Raw genomic sequence first — 15,685 nt, 5'->3', positions numbered from 1 at the left:
TCTGTGCTGAGAGTGACTTGCCAGTCTGGAAAGCAGAGATCAAGTGAGGCTGCATTGTATGCATTATGCATCACAGTGGAAAGGTCCCACAGACAAAGACTCTTACATAAATAAGTAAGCTCAGATGGGGTCGTTGGTGGAGGCTGCAAGGTTTTCTTGGGTCATGTGTGCTTACAAATAATGAAATTCAATACAACAGCCCGATACAAACAATATCTTTTTAAGGTTATTTTAAAAAATGCATCACAGTAGTGTCACTTCAATTCTATGGTTACTTTTATTTATTTATAATATTCCAGTGTTGATCGAGGTCTACAAGTGACAACAACTTGAAGCTGGACTCATCAATAAATCATATTATACATTATATATCTTACATGTTAAATAGTGGCAAACCCACAGAGAATGTCACTATCATAATGAAAAGCATCTTGATTTTTTTAGTGTCCATTGCAAGGGCTCATCATTTGAATTCAGGGCTTGACTAGAGAAGGTTTAGATGCATCACACAGTTATATTATTTGATTGTTTGTGTCATATTGTACGACAGGAATGCGAACGGAACATTCCAGGCTCTTCAGGTGCAGGGTTGTCTGTCGGGAGAAGGATCCTTTAGACTTGGGCTTTTGTAATTCAGAAGAAGTTTTACACTCACAAAATAAAAAAACTGAATGACAAACCCAAAACGCATGATATGAGTACATTCTAAAATATAAGAAACCATGTTTGGGGAATGAACATTTCAGGTGTCCTTTTGTTTTTTAGTTAGGTCCATGCCCCATCTTATAACATGGATAATCAAGATTTTCGGATTTCACTTTTTTGGAGTTGTCTCGTCGTCATCTATCTAAACAGTCTCTAAATGGACGCTATTGAGATTTCAGCCCCTGTTCATCCGTCCTATCTTAGTAATCATTTCTTTACCCCTCTTACAACTGATAAGAGATGTTCCAGCTCCCAGACTGTGAACCATCGCTGAAGTTTCTTCTGTGCCCTTTATTTACCTTGTTCCCTTTTATCAAATGATGTACTTATATTGTTGTCCACTCTCTGTATGTTGGTAGTCATTCACAAAGTGACAAGGCAGACATGTAGAGCGGTACACCTTCAGCGGTTCTGCCAAGGGCAGGTGATGTTTGGGCTCGATTATTTTTCTGTCTGACAAATTGGATGAACGTGTAGAGAGATTGATCAGGACTCTGAAATGTCAGTTAACAAATGACGACTCTGAGGCAAAGACAGATGAGACTGTCTGGGCGGTTTGATGATCTTGGCAGTGACCTTTCTCAACAGTTACTGTACGTTTGGTTTTGTTTCCTCTGTGTCCCTACAGCTCGCGGAGGTTTTGCTGAGCGCCCTGAACCAGAACCTTGTCCAGTTCACGCTGCGGCCGGGGGTCCAAGTCACTGTGTACGCAGCACACCTATCAGCAGGTTGGTTTACTTCTACCCAGAGAGGCCTTTGTACTTCCTGTAGTAAATGGCACATAAAATAAAGCATGTAGGAGACCTAGATAAACTCAATAGTCAGATTTATTATTTCTGCCCCCATCAACTAACAACACCAACCCTGTGTCCCAACATGTAGCTACACAGAGACATTCAGAGAGTGAGCCCCGTTACAAGTATGTGTGCCTCTTCCTAGTGGGGATGCTGCTACTGTCCTAAAGGGGCTTATAAGATAAAGAGTAAGAGAAGTCCATACTACTGAACATTAAACATTCATCGTTACATAGGTGTCAATTATCCTGCATACTGCTCGTTGCATGATTCAGCAGGTTGTGCTATCGCTGCTGTATTGTTTAGATTCTGCGGCTCTTGTCTCGTCCTGTCTCTGCAGCGCCCCTAGTGGACACCAGTGAGAACCACAGCGGCTCCGCCATGCTAATGCTGCTCTCCGGGGTGGTTGTGGGTTTAGCCGTGTTTGTCATCTACAAATTCAAGAGGTAAAGTGTTCATGAAATGTCATGTCTGCAGTGTGAAGTTGTCACGCGGTACGTGATAGGGAGCCGCCGAAAGCTGTCAAGGCCTTCTGAAGGCTCGGTAAACAAACGGCTGCAGGGGAGGGCTGATAGCTGCCTGTCAAACGTCTGCACATGCATACTGAGCGCTCCCCAGTGGAGGATTGGATCACCCCCCATCACACATTAAACACACGCACACACACACACACACACACACACACACACGCACACGTCTGCTGGATCCTGTGAAGATTCTTTGGTCAGGTCATTCCTTGCAAAAGAAATGTCAGTCAGCCTTCATCCGCTATCAATATTAAGCCCTTTGAACGTCGGCACTTGACCTTTCTGAAATGTTAAATTATGTCTCCTCGCCAAGGTGCAGTTTCAGGGGAAAAGGGCACAAAGGGTTGTGAAGATTTACTGACAAGTCGAGCTAGAATGAAACTTTGGATTCACAGACCTTTGTCACTTTTGCCGTTGTGTAAATGATGATTTACATGCAAATGTACCTGATCGTATCACTGGAAGGCAAAAGGTTCTACAACTTTGTGTGGTTGCAGGTGGTGACACTTACATGATACTAGTGAGCTGCTGGTTGAGCTCTTACTCTTTTTTAGTCAGGCTGCCGTCTTTATCCCTTTCTGTGCCTCACTGTAAATCTTTTCTCAAGGAAGATCCCAGGCCTCAACGTCTATGCGCAGATGCAGAATGAAAAAGAACAAGAAATGATGAGTCCAGCCAATCCAACAGAGGCCACGCCCGGCTCACAGCGGGACTTGGTGCATTCTTTGGAGATTCTGGAAACAGAGTTGAACTCACGGCCCATCGGTAAAACATCCCTTCTGGTTCATCGTGCTCTTGTGTCTGTATCAGCATTTTAGATTTATTTTCATCATTTCCCCATTGCATATTCCATATCAACTGGTTCATAAGACTCATCCTGTGCTTTTGGTTTTGTGTTTCTCAGAAGGGATATGGTCTCGTGTGGGGCAGAACCAGAGCTAAACAAAAATGAGCATGACGGAAAGTATGGTTGCCTCTAAGCAGCACAGTTAACACAACTTTCTGCTCGGTACTGTAGCTCTTTAATTCTTATAAAAATACAAATGAGGGACTTTTTATATCAAACAAAAAATCATTAGTTGCCCTTCTGTAAATCCTCATTCCACTTCAATAATCTGACATAATGAACGTTGTTACCCACAAGTGCTGTGGTTCCATGGAATATTACATTTTTCAGTATCAGTACTGCTGTTAGCACATACTCACATTAGGTCTACATTTTCTTGAAAGTGAGATTAGAGGGAAAAAGAAAAAAAGAAAAGAAAGTGTCACATTCTACCTCTTCTCATAAACAATAAAACACGGTGTGCTTGTTGCCAGTACTGAGCCGAACACTGTGGTGAGCTGTGACTCGAAGTCTATGTCGTCTAAAATTAGCAACATTTTCTTAACTTTGTTGTGTTACTGACATTCCGATGTCCTTTTACTGACTTTGCTCCTGTTTTTCGTTCACTGTTTCCATTCTTTAAAGCTGCTTTACATTCTTCATCACCATCTATCATCCATTTGATCCAGGTTATTTCGAATGTCTGATGATTCTACTAAAACCTTAACACGGCTGTTGGATGAAAAACTTGACTCTTTGACTCTTTTACACTTAAAAGCTGCACACTTCAGAGACAGATATTTCTCTGTAGGAGCTTGGGGAACCAAAACAGAGCTAAAAGGAGGGTTAAAAGACATGAACATTCATATTGCTTCCTGTCTGCTGGATGTGTAAATAGGTCAAGTGGATGATGTTAATGTTTTCAGCTTTATAAAAAACACCTAAAAGTATCAACTTTTCTTAGACTCAAGTACAAGATATCCTCCGATAATGACATCTCTCTCTCTGCTCTGTCTTCCCTCAGGATGTATGAAACCTCATGTACATGTGAAATTCTCCACAGAGCTCCCCACATACATCTTCTGAACTCTGAACTGGACGACCACTCCAGCTGCATCATGGATTTTTTAAATTTTCTATTTTTATTTGCCATTTGGAACACAATGGTTTTGAGCTTTATACATACCTGTTCATCTCGGACCCTGCTGACACATACTGTGCCCTGTTCCAACCAGATGAAACTCTGTACAGGTTATTTTTTTTATTTATGTATTTCCTTTAAAAATTACATGAAACTTTTTAAAAATGCCATTTATTTATACAAGATACATAATCCAGAGAGAGCGGCAGCATGAACCAGTGAGGGGAAAATAAAATAAGCAACAATGTTTTGACTTTGCTTATCTTAGATTGGTTCACTGTTCTATGAAGCTAACAGCAGTAGTGTATTATTTATTCATACAAATATACTTTTGTGAAATATGTTATTAGAAGTGAACAAAACATTTATTTTGTAAATCATGAATGTCTATGTTAGAAATGTGTGTATTTTAATAACAAATGTCATACTTAACATAAATACTGTTATAAAATATGAATAGGGTACTTCAAAGCTTTTGGTCCATTGTCTCTTGGAAAGCTGATTTATGGCACAATACACATTTTCTACTGAAATAACTCTTTTTTTCAGATTTTAATTTCAAAACAGAAATACAGGGTTTGGCTTTCTGGATTAATTTAAACTTTGCTGTTTATCTAATGCTCCTGATACTATTTATGATAAATGCCAGTTTGTAAAATGTTTTTGTGCTTCAGAATAAGATAAAACTTTATGGAAATTGTGCTGAACTGCACCTTCCATCCACAACTGATCCCCTTATACCACCAGACTGTAACCTTTAGGAATAGAAGAAGAAAAGTGGCGGGAGCGAATGTCCCCCAAAGAAAACTATTCAAAAGTTTCAGTCAGCTGCACCTCGACCTCGGCCACCATCCCTACAGGAGGCAGAGTCCAATTTATCAAGGGAAAGATCTGAGGTGGCAGTTGGAATGAGATACAGCTGCTTTGTGAGTGAATCCAAAGACCACAGCAAAGACAGAGAGACACAGAGACAGAGGTTAACGGAGATGGAAGAGTGCTTTTTGGAGACGTGACGCATTAAGAATGTTGTATCAGACAGAATAAGAAGAGGCCGACCTTGTTGAATACTTAATGTGGCCAGTCAAGCTCAAGGCCGGCTAAGGTTGGTGACACATTTAGGCTAATGTCCCGACCCCCCCTCTCGAGCTGCAGCCGTCCTCATCCCAGCTAATTATGTGGTGCTGCAGGAGCAGGAGAAGTAGAGCGCAGATGCTACCAGGCCACACAGATGGTTAGCTTGTTCAGGGGACTGTCACGCCCTGTGGTACTTTGTGTGGGAAATCTGACAGATATAAAAAGCCTGATTGATGCCTTTCAAATCGTATGAGGCTGCATTTCCAGATTTGTTTTATTTCTCTCGTTCTCTCTCTGTTTCCTACGAGGACATATGGAAATACCGAGCAAGTATTGTTTGTGTCAATTTACGATGAGATTCTCTACAATTGTTCAGTCGTGGCTGTGCAGAGATTGCCCCAGTATATACACCTACACAAAAGAAGAGAATGTAAATCTGGACCATGCAGAAGAGCGATCATTAGAGACACACAGCGGCTGCTTTGCCTTGCACTTGACCTCTGCTCAACAGGAACAGGGAAATGAGGATGACATTTTCTATTGGATTTTAAGAGATCTGCCAAAAGAAGGTTTTGTCTTAATCTGTTGTGGATTGATTGGTGACATATACTCATATGGAGAAAGCTATATTCTGTGTTAGAGCATTGGCAATGACAGTTGAGAACACAGATGAAGAGGAACTTGTTTTTATCCGGGTGGGACTTCACCAAAGCGGACGTGCTGTGCAGACAGAAGAAGCCGTACAGATGGTGAAATGTGCCAATTTCAGATCCGAATAAGATGAAAAAAGTGCTGCTTCACTGCTTGATGCACATAGAAGCAGTAAGATAGTGTGGTGAGGTATCCTGACTGTCTTCACACATAGACACAAAAAAGGCCTGAAGCTTGCAGGCGTCTTTGTGTTACATTGTTAACTCACATATTGAGCTGCAGCTAGGCCTTTATTTTACTGTCATTACACCAGGATGTGACAAAGCAGGTTGTTTCTTTGGACTTCAAACAGCCATGTGTTTCACAAAATGGAAAAAAGTATTCGGAACAAGTGGAACTGGTCATCAGCAGGTTGTTGTATCCTCAAAAACAGAAGTTTTGCCGAAACTTTTTCCTAACTTCCCCTGGGTGAGTTACTGGTTGCCTCTTGAGTTTTGAACAGCAGTGGGCGGTGAGCATCCAGAGGTCGAGAGTGCACCGGTGTGTGGGCTTTCATAGAACAGAGTATATGGTGCTTGTGTTTTGTACAGTACATGACTTGCTGGTACGTGTTGCCCTGAAAGAATGAGATATACCAGGACTATGTTCTGCTACAGCGATTAATATCCTTCAGACGAGCTGTGGTGAATGTGTTTAAAAAAAGAAAGTGTTTATATTTCGAAGCTGCATGCTGACATGATTTGCGATAACGATCCAGCTTACATCTTCACAATAATTATAGCTTTGTGTATCCATCTGAGGCTGCAGGACTTAATTTGTGATCAGGTATGAGGTGGTTTATCTCATCCCATTGCATGGTATATAAGGGTGATTTAACCTGCCAGTGGTTTGATTTTTGTTGATCAGCAAAATCAGTTATGTGTCTCTGAAATGTAGCAATATGATTGGGTCCCCACACTTTTTTTAGTTTTGCAAAGTGAGGATGTAAAGTTGAATAATGGCAGGATTTAGTTTATGTTTCAGATTTTCTGTCTGGCTCTGGTTTTAACAGCTTGAGGGGAGACATGCAGCACAGTAGCGTGTAGCCACAGACCCGCGGAGCAAAGCAGCTGAGTGCTAATCCTAACCCTAACCCCAGGGAGCAGGAAATGACCCAAGCAAGATAGGATCAGGAGGACGGTCATAATAAAAGCATTTCCGGCCTTGGAGTTTCACTGGGAGGAGGACAGATCGAACAGGCAGGAAGTCCTGTGACATGAGGCATCCCTGGCTTCCTGGCTCGGATGAGCTGCAATGTGACAGCACCCTAGGGTGTGGGAAACAGCTAAGTTGTAGACTTGCTTTGAGCCAAGCTCTCTTACTCTCTCTTTCCCTCCTCTATCTCCTCCATGACGCAGGATTAGCAAGATTATTATTTTTATAGAGAAATATTAATAATAATAACAAAAAAAGAGTTTTATTACTGTACAGCTTTTGTATGAGAACAGACGGTAAGGTGTTGCAGTGTTTTTGTTTGACCTCAACTGTGCTGTGTGTAATTGTTTTATGCATTTACAATCATATTTATTAAATGGAAAGACGTCTGTTAACTGTGTTCTCATTTTCTTACAATATTTGTAAAGAAATACTATGTATTTGCGTAAGTAATATTCAATCTATAAAGAAAACAAAACAACTGTGTTGGTATTTTTTTTTTACACACACAACTTTGTATTTATAAATGTTTTTAAACGAAAATTGTACCGTGAAGACATTTCTGTGAGATGTGTGTGTATGATACAGCACACTCAGGTTTACCATGATGCTTTGCAATTGTAAGACACTGCATGGATACTGACAGTGTCCATGAAACGTCACTGTCAAGTCAACAACATCAATAAGGGTGAAGCAAAACCACCAAATAGTTTGAAGATGTATCAATTTCACAAACAGATTCAGAGAGAATTCAGACATGTAAATTAAATACAATTTACATGTCCAACTCACAACATGATATAAAACAACATGCACTTTACATCATAAGGTGGGGGCATGACAATATTAAGCCATTATTTCATCCAAAAGTGCAGGAAATATTAGAACTCTTTTGAAGGAAGTACCTGTATGTCCACTGATCAGGGTGGGATGAGTCAAATTAGGCTGCTGACATATGAACAACCGATGGCTACAACATGCTGTTCCAATCCAGTCCACTAGGTGGTGGTAATGCACACGAAAACAATAATAACGTAACATGTAAATCCATTAACACTACAACAACAGCAAAAATGGAAAAAAATTGTGCAGCTGCTGAGCTGTAAAAGAGATTAGCATTTAGCATAATCGAAACACCTGAAATGCTAAACATAATAATGATACAGAGCTGGATTGCCCAGCTGAAATAAAACGCTGGAGTACAGTCCCTATGGAGATACAAAGGACATATTTCAGGGTAACGTTCATAAGGTGTAAATGCAGCGTTATAAAGAGAAACCTAACAGTTCCCAGCATGAGCAAACACTGAAAAACACAACATCAACATTGCCAGATGGGAAATGTTGAAGTATCATAAAAGAAGCTTAACATTATTCTGGCACCACTTCCCAACATCTACTGGTTGAAGAGAAATAGGGTTGGAAAGAAACAAAGGAAAAAGCAGAGACGGACAGATAAGGGGAAGGGAGCGAGCGAGAGAGAGAGAAAGAGAGAGAGAGAGAGAGAGAGAGAGAGAGAGAGAGAGAGAGAGAGAGAGAGACTGCAGGAACAACTATACTTGAATTTAAGCACAATCAAACTGTTATTTTGTGTCCTTCACTTCGTGCAAGATGCCACACAGGCAGGACAGTGAGGTCAGAGAGCTTCTCAGTATCTGGAATGTTTGTGACGTCGAGCATGACTCACCGGGAACAAAAAAACAAAAAGGCAAAGCCAAAGGCAAATTAGTCAGTTACCTTTTTATAGCAGGTGAAAAAGTATTTGTATACCCATTAATATTGGTATGAAAGAGACACTTTTTTGTAAGTAAAGGTTTCCCAAAACATACAATAAGTTGTGTGCTGTGATGGCATCAGCTGTATGTATCCGTTGAACAGTGCTTTGACCTCCACTAATGTTTCATTATTCAGTGTTTTGAGCGAGCGGTTGTTCAGGAATATCTCTCCTCTAGGAGCTGCTCTCACCACTGATGGATATGCAGCCAGGGCTGAAGAGGGCTATTTCACAGTGTAAAACATTAACATATTAAGTGAGGGAACTCTTAAACTAATAGTGAAAAGTGTGAACTACTCTACTGCCACTTACAGCTAGTGGTAAGTTTAAATTATTTTAGATAATTGGCAAGTTAGAGTCTATTAGAGCTGTTTGTCATATGGTAGCCATGGTACAGACTCCACTTTGTCAGGCACATCGTCCAGATCATTGTTGTCTGTGATGCGAGGTACTTTGTCCACATGATGATGTTTGTTTATTTGATCTCACTGTTGAGCTGGTAAGGTCTGTCCATCCACTGCAGCCGTACCTGCCTTGTGTATATGTGTGTGTTGTAGCTCAATGGTGGTTAATTAGGAACAATCACATGATTAACAGGATGTTAGTTTTGATGAATGTTGACCACCTGGTTCCTCCATATCAATGACAAAGTACAGTCATGTGAATAAATAAATTACCTTCTGTGCAAGGAGGAGACTCTGCAGATTCCCCATCCTGTCAATATTCATGGGAAATGTAAAATCTCTTGGAAATAAAATGGACGACGATGACCCGACATGAGAGGGAATACCTGCAGTGAAGCATCATGCTGTTTTCAGAAAAATGGCTCGCGCAGCCACCACGTATTCGATCACAGCACTTGATGAATTCCAGCTGATACAAGTGGACAGGACAGCCTCTACACTGCAGACTTCCACCCCCACTCATCCTCCTGTCACCTGCAGAAGTTCTCTGACGACTCTCACAGATGGGTACAACAGGGAATACAGAACTGATTCACTTTGTGGACTGGTGCCAACAAAACTGCCTCCAGATCAACCACGTTTACTATAATACAAAGTTATTTGCTAGTGCACAGATGATCATGACTAATTGAATAGTTTGATGAATGTTTAAATTATGGGGGAAATCTCACCAGATCTGAACAGGACATTTTAGAGTGAGCTGTGGAAGCCCACCATCATGAAAACGCATAGAATCTTAATGTTGAGTAGTCCCTTTGTCAACCTAACTGTTTCTCAAATATTCCATTACTCCTGGTGAATAAATCCTGTGGTTTCTCTTGTGCCACGGTTCAGCCAAAATTTCAGCTTGGACACAAAATAAATCCTCCGCCGCATTGTCTGCAGCTGAGGACAACTCCTAAACAGAAAGGTGGGGAGGGGGTTTGATCCTCAGCTCCTCCAGTCTGTGTCATAAGGCAAGATACTGAACCTTAAATTACCCCTGAAGATTGTACCTACACTGTTTAAATGGTGTGACGGAAAAAAACTATAGAGGTAAAGAAGCTCTGTATCAATGTGTGTGTGGGTGAATTTGACTACTGTTTATAATCAACACTTTCTATTTTTAAAAGTCCATAAAGTTTTCTCATAGGTCACCCTCATTTCAAATTTCAGTTTTACATAAATATGTCATAATCTGAGAAGCAAATGATTTATTCATCCTCCAGGGTGGATAAACACTCTTGATATTAACGAGCACATGACCTGTGTTTATGTAGTGAACGTTGCACTCTGGTCCACGCAAACCTTGGATTGCTAAATATAAATCAGCGTGTACAGATGAGACGGTGCCAAAACGATTAACACAAATTACTGTGGAACTGTGGAAAACAGAATCTCAGGAGGAGAAGCGTGAACGTTCACACAAACTACTTGAAGACTTTTGATGAACTATTCTGGTGTTTTCCCTAATGCATTTTATTTTTCTTACAGACAACTTACTATGAAAAAACTTTAAAGCAATCTGTCAGGAGTGCTCCTCTTCTTCATGCTAGGGGAAGTTTAGGCCAGTTTGTCAGGCAGAGAGGCTCCTCTCATAAATAGGGATGAGGAACTCAGACATATTCATTAAAGATGAAGATGTTAATTTCAGCATGGATATAACCTTAACAAGTTTCAGTGTGGAATATAATGATGCTGAAGTGAGTTATAGTGCATAAAGGATTGGAGCAATTATAGCTGGCTCTTTTCCTCTTATTTATGCGCTTCCTAAAATAGCTGGGGCTGGAGCAGCAGCAGTGATAATGATGATGGCCGCAGCGACGGCAAAACTAACACAGACTGATTCATATCGATGCGGGCCAGTGTACAGTACATATTTCAGCAGGGGCATTCAGAGAACATATATCATCCAAGCAACAATGAGGATTACTCAGAGGAAGGAGTCATCTCAGCTCACCTGACGCACATTTCCAAAGGCTACCTTAACAAAAGAGGAGAGACAGGCCATGGGGCAGTGTCACCCCTGATGTGTGCTGATGCTGCTGCTGCTACTCACGGGAGTCGAAGGGGCCCCGGACGGAGTGGTGGGGAGGGGGAGGTGGTTGATGGAGTCTTTAATCGTTCTCAGCCAGAAGATGCTCGGGGGCCTAGGGCGGGTGGGGAGGGGATGGGAGCGAAAGATTACCAAGAGATCAATTCCAAAACAGGGCTAACTCTGCTGACATCTCAAGGAGTAAAAGCACTGTTACCCCCATGGGACCCGGCTGCCAATACAGGCTGGTATTACTGCGGATTTAGTGTGAAGGAGACTGCGAGAGGGACATGAGAGCCTTTTGGTGGAAGTAAATAGCAAGAGGGTTACACTTAATGTTACGGTGTTAACAAGGGTGGGAGTCGTATTGGGGAACATTACAGCTGCACCTGGCACTTTGTTTTAGCCGAGAAAATATCTACAGTACTAAGAACTCTCAGTACACATGAAGAAGGTGAAACTGAAGAAAATCGAATAAAAACAATGCTTTATCAACATTTTTTTTCGCAGCAGAAAATGTTAAAAACAATCTGTGACCATGTCTATTTAAAAAATACTATTATCAATGGACAATCATGTGCCAGTTTTTTTATTGTAAATTGCAGTAAAGGAAATGTGTTTAAAAATCTGAACTAAAACGTTCATTTTTTTCAAGTTCTATTTTGTTCGTACACCTGACCTGAAACCACTACTGTAAGCCAAAAATCCTGCAGAAAAACATGAAATATGGTCGAAAGCTCAGAAAAGCTAATTGGATCTTAAATAAAACATGAATAAAAAAATTAAATAAAAAAAAATTTGCCCTGATATAACGAATTATTATATTTAAATGTAATTTTTTTTTACGGTTAATAACAGATCATTACAGACAAATTACTCAAAATAATAAAATCATTTCCTCCAGAGGTTAGAGGTCCTGTTCAGACTTTGCCATCACTATGGATGATTAAAAACCTAAAATCATCTTTAATTAAGCCCCCGTCTGCTTCATAACAGCAAGCGAAGCCATAAGCTTGAAAAAGTCTAAACCTCGAAACCCATTTGTCATTAATTATTAATTTACACGATTAATTAAGTTGGGATTTTGTGTTTGGGCTCTAAACTATGTGCACATTAATGTAAATTTAAAAGGCTGTTGAGATATTTAATTGGTTCAAATTTGGGTTAATGGATTCTAATTTATTAATATAATATAGAATACAATCTTTACATTTATAGATCTTAAAATAGTTTGCTGCATGAATTAAGGAGTTTTAGGAAATTTACATTTGTAACCTAGAGGCACATTAATAGTTCAAGGAATGTGCATAGTAAAGCTTCAATATTATTAGATACATATTATTAGATAGTTTTAATATTAAAAAACATTCACAATTAATTATATTATTTTCAATTTAATTCCAATTATTATTATATATAAGTATTATTATGGATTAAGTTTTGCTGTGATTTGAGAACAGTTTCCTCCTCCTGGAAGTCTGGGGAACCACAGTAAAGTGTTGCTGCTCCTGTAGATTTCCCATGAAGAGTGGGCTGTGGGGAACTTTGGATTGGGATTCTGTCTTTACTTCAGGTAGAAGAGACTTTTCCAGCCACGACTGCAGAGTGCAGCCTGGAGCAGATCCAGCAATCGGCAGGAGGACGTCTGAACGTGTGAACCTGACCAGCAGGGAGTCTCCAGTCTTCTGCTGGAAGGTGGAGCTCGGTGCTGCAGGACGACTTCAACACCAGGAAGACAGAGAACAAGGAAAAGTTGTAGCTTGTGATAAATGGGCTCGAAACAAAGAAGTGGATTGGATTGCGCTCGTTTAACAATGGTTACCATAGAGACAGATGATACATCTGCCTTGAAGAATAGGAAATAACTTTACACAACCTATACAATCAAGGCAATGTATCTGCTCTGTAAACAAATATTAGTAAATCATTTGGCTTAATAAAATAAAAGGGTAAAGGAAAATAGTATTGTTGTAAAATTGCAACACAGATTTATGTTTAATATCTCAAAATAAAAACATCAAAAGAACAGGTACTTTAACTAAATACTGCACACACAGTCAGACTAGGTGTCAGTCCATTTCTTCTCATGAATTTCACAAAAAAACATCATAATAATGTGACATGGATCTGATTATTACCAGGTAATGAAAATTTGATTCACAAGATAAAAGCTTATGAATGATTATATCTCTGACCTAAGTATTTCAACGTGTTTAATGAGGCTACAGAGATTAAGGCAGAACTAGAAGCAAATTCCTCCTGCCGAGAAATTTGGAATGGGTGCCTTCTGCGGCCGGGTCGGAAAGTGACTTTTTTTTTTTTTTTTCTGGGGGAAGAGAATGTGTCAATTTGAGAGAGAGAGACAGAGAGACCCAGAACGGGAGAAAGAAAATATACCAGTTAGAAAGAGGAAGAGAAAATGTACCAGTTAGAGAGAGAGAAAAAATGTACCAGTTAGAGAGAGAGAGAGACAGAGAGAGAGAGAGAGAGGCAGAGAGAGAGAGACCAAAAGAGAGAGAGAGAGAAAGAGAGAGAGACTGAGAGACTGGCTGGTATAAATGAGAGAGAGAGAGTGAGAGACTGACTGGTACAATAGAAAGAGAGAGAGAGAGAGAGAAAGAGAGAGAGAGAGAGAGAGAAGAGAAAATGTACCAGTTAGAGAGAGAGCGAGGGAGAGAGACAGACTGGCTGCTTTAAGAGAGAGAGACAGGCCCAGAGAGGGAGAAAGAAAAGTTACCAGTTAGAGAGAGAGAGAGAGAGAGAGAGAGAGAGAGAGAGAGAGAGAGAGAGAGACCCAGAGAGAGAGAGATTGTTCAAGTTAGAGAGAGAGAGAGAGCGAGAGAGCGTGAGAGCGAGAGAGAGAGAGAGAGCGAGAGAGAGAGAGAGAGAGAGAGAGAGAGAGAGAGAGACAGAGAGAGAGACAGAGAGAGAGACAGAGAGAGAGAATGAGAGAGAGAGAGAGAATGTACCAGTTAGAGAGAGAGAGAGGGAGAGAGACAGACTGGCTACTTTAAGAGAGAGAGACAGACCCAGAGAGAGAGAGAGACTGACTGGCTGCTTTAAAAGAGAGAGAGAGACTTGATCCAGTAAGTGGAGCTATCACTATCAATAAATACACACTAGTATATCTTTTCAGGTCTGGAACCTGATGAAGTGTGTGCGATTTGGGACCGATTGCTCAAACTGCATTTTCACACTGACCACTATGTGGCGATCTCACTATCACTTCATACACACTAATACAGAAATCTGATGAAGAGCCAATAACATTGTCTTTCAAAATCAATGACAGTTGTTTATTTAAAGAGTTCAACAGTTCCCCTCTGAAAGACAAAAAAAAATTGATGTTTAAATTCTGCCCTCACTGGGACTTGACCTCTTGACCTTTGGGTCACTGTCCCTCTGCTCTACTCCCTGCACCTCTGCTAATGTTGATCAACACCTTTGAAGTGTTGATTTAAATAATCCACTGTCTCATTGTTCATTTAAAGAGTTCAACAGTTCCCTCCTGAAAGACAAAGAAAAACAAACTTGTAAGTCCTGCCCACAATGGGACTTGAACCCTCCTCCTCTGGTTTAATGTCCCTCTGCTCTCCTCACGGCACCACTGCTAATGTTGATCAACACCTTTGAAGTGTTAATATAAAGAATCCACTTCCCCCCTTCTCCCTTTGGCCCCCTCCTCAGCGTGTTTATCTCACTAACGAGACACCTGTGAGAGACAGCGAGTGACAGATTTGACCACAAAAGCACAGGTCCGAACAAAATGCTGTAATTCAAAATCTATAACTTCTATCCGTGAAATGAAAACACCGTGAGAATCACAAGGTCTGGCCGAACAAGTACATATCTATATTATTTTTCAGAGTCAGAAAATGAGGCCGTTCTAGCAGTTTAGAAACGTAGTTCTCTGTTCTTAAATATCCTCCGAACGTGTACATTGATTTGAATGGGAGAGACATTTTTCCACACTCTAGCACAGAGATCAAACAAATACTTGTTACTCAAAAAATATAAGTCCTATCTGGAAAATGAAAACATTTTGAGCGTCACAAGGGTCGACACTACAACCAGATATATTTTTTATTTGCGAGAGCTCAGAAATGAAGCCGTGAGGGCAATTTACTAAATATTTTTTTTCTGGGGGAAGAGAGACAGACTGGCTGCTTTAAGATGAGAGACAGAGAAACTGTACCAGTATCAGAGAGAGAGAGAGAGAGAGAGAGAGAGAGAGAGAGAGAGAGAGAGAGAGAGAGAGAGAGAGACAGACAGACAGACAGAAAGAAAGACAGGTTTAAAAGGGAGCGAGATACTTGATCCAGTAGGTGGCGCTATCACTATCACTTCATACATACTAATACAGGAATCTGATGAAGAGCCAATCGTATTGTCTTTCAAATCATTGAGGGTTGTATATTTAAAGTTCAATAGTTCCCTTCTAGAAAAACAATGTTCAAGTCCTGCCCTCACTGGGACTTGAACCCTTGACCTGTGGGTATCTATCCTCCTGCCTTACTCACTG

At 40.5% G+C, this 15,685-nt stretch overlaps 1 protein-coding gene across 1 annotated transcript in view; it reads left to right on the top strand.

Moving 5' to 3' along the window:
• The window catches only part of LOC133019231 (VPS10 domain-containing receptor SorCS1), a 151,670-nt gene extending 147,732 nt beyond the window's left edge, over positions 1-3,938 (top strand). Inside the window, exons 24-27 of the mRNA XM_061085637.1 lie at positions 1,334-1,433; positions 1,840-1,945; positions 2,634-2,791; positions 3,877-3,938. Of these exons, the coding sequence (XP_060941620.1) occupies positions 1,334-1,433; positions 1,840-1,945; positions 2,634-2,791; positions 3,877-3,938 (426 nt within the window). The remainder of the gene's footprint in view (positions 1-1,333; positions 1,434-1,839; positions 1,946-2,633; positions 2,792-3,876) is intronic.
• Positions 3,939-15,685: the final 11,747 nt, after the last annotated feature.

Source organism: Limanda limanda, chromosome 2, assembly GCF_963576545.1.
Source record: "Limanda limanda chromosome 2, fLimLim1.1, whole genome shotgun sequence".
In the NCBI taxonomy this organism is placed as follows: domain Eukaryota; kingdom Metazoa; phylum Chordata; class Actinopteri; order Pleuronectiformes; family Pleuronectidae; genus Limanda; species Limanda limanda.
The sequence above is the reverse complement of the archived record's forward strand: the minus strand, read 5'-3'. Positions and strand labels throughout refer to the sequence as shown.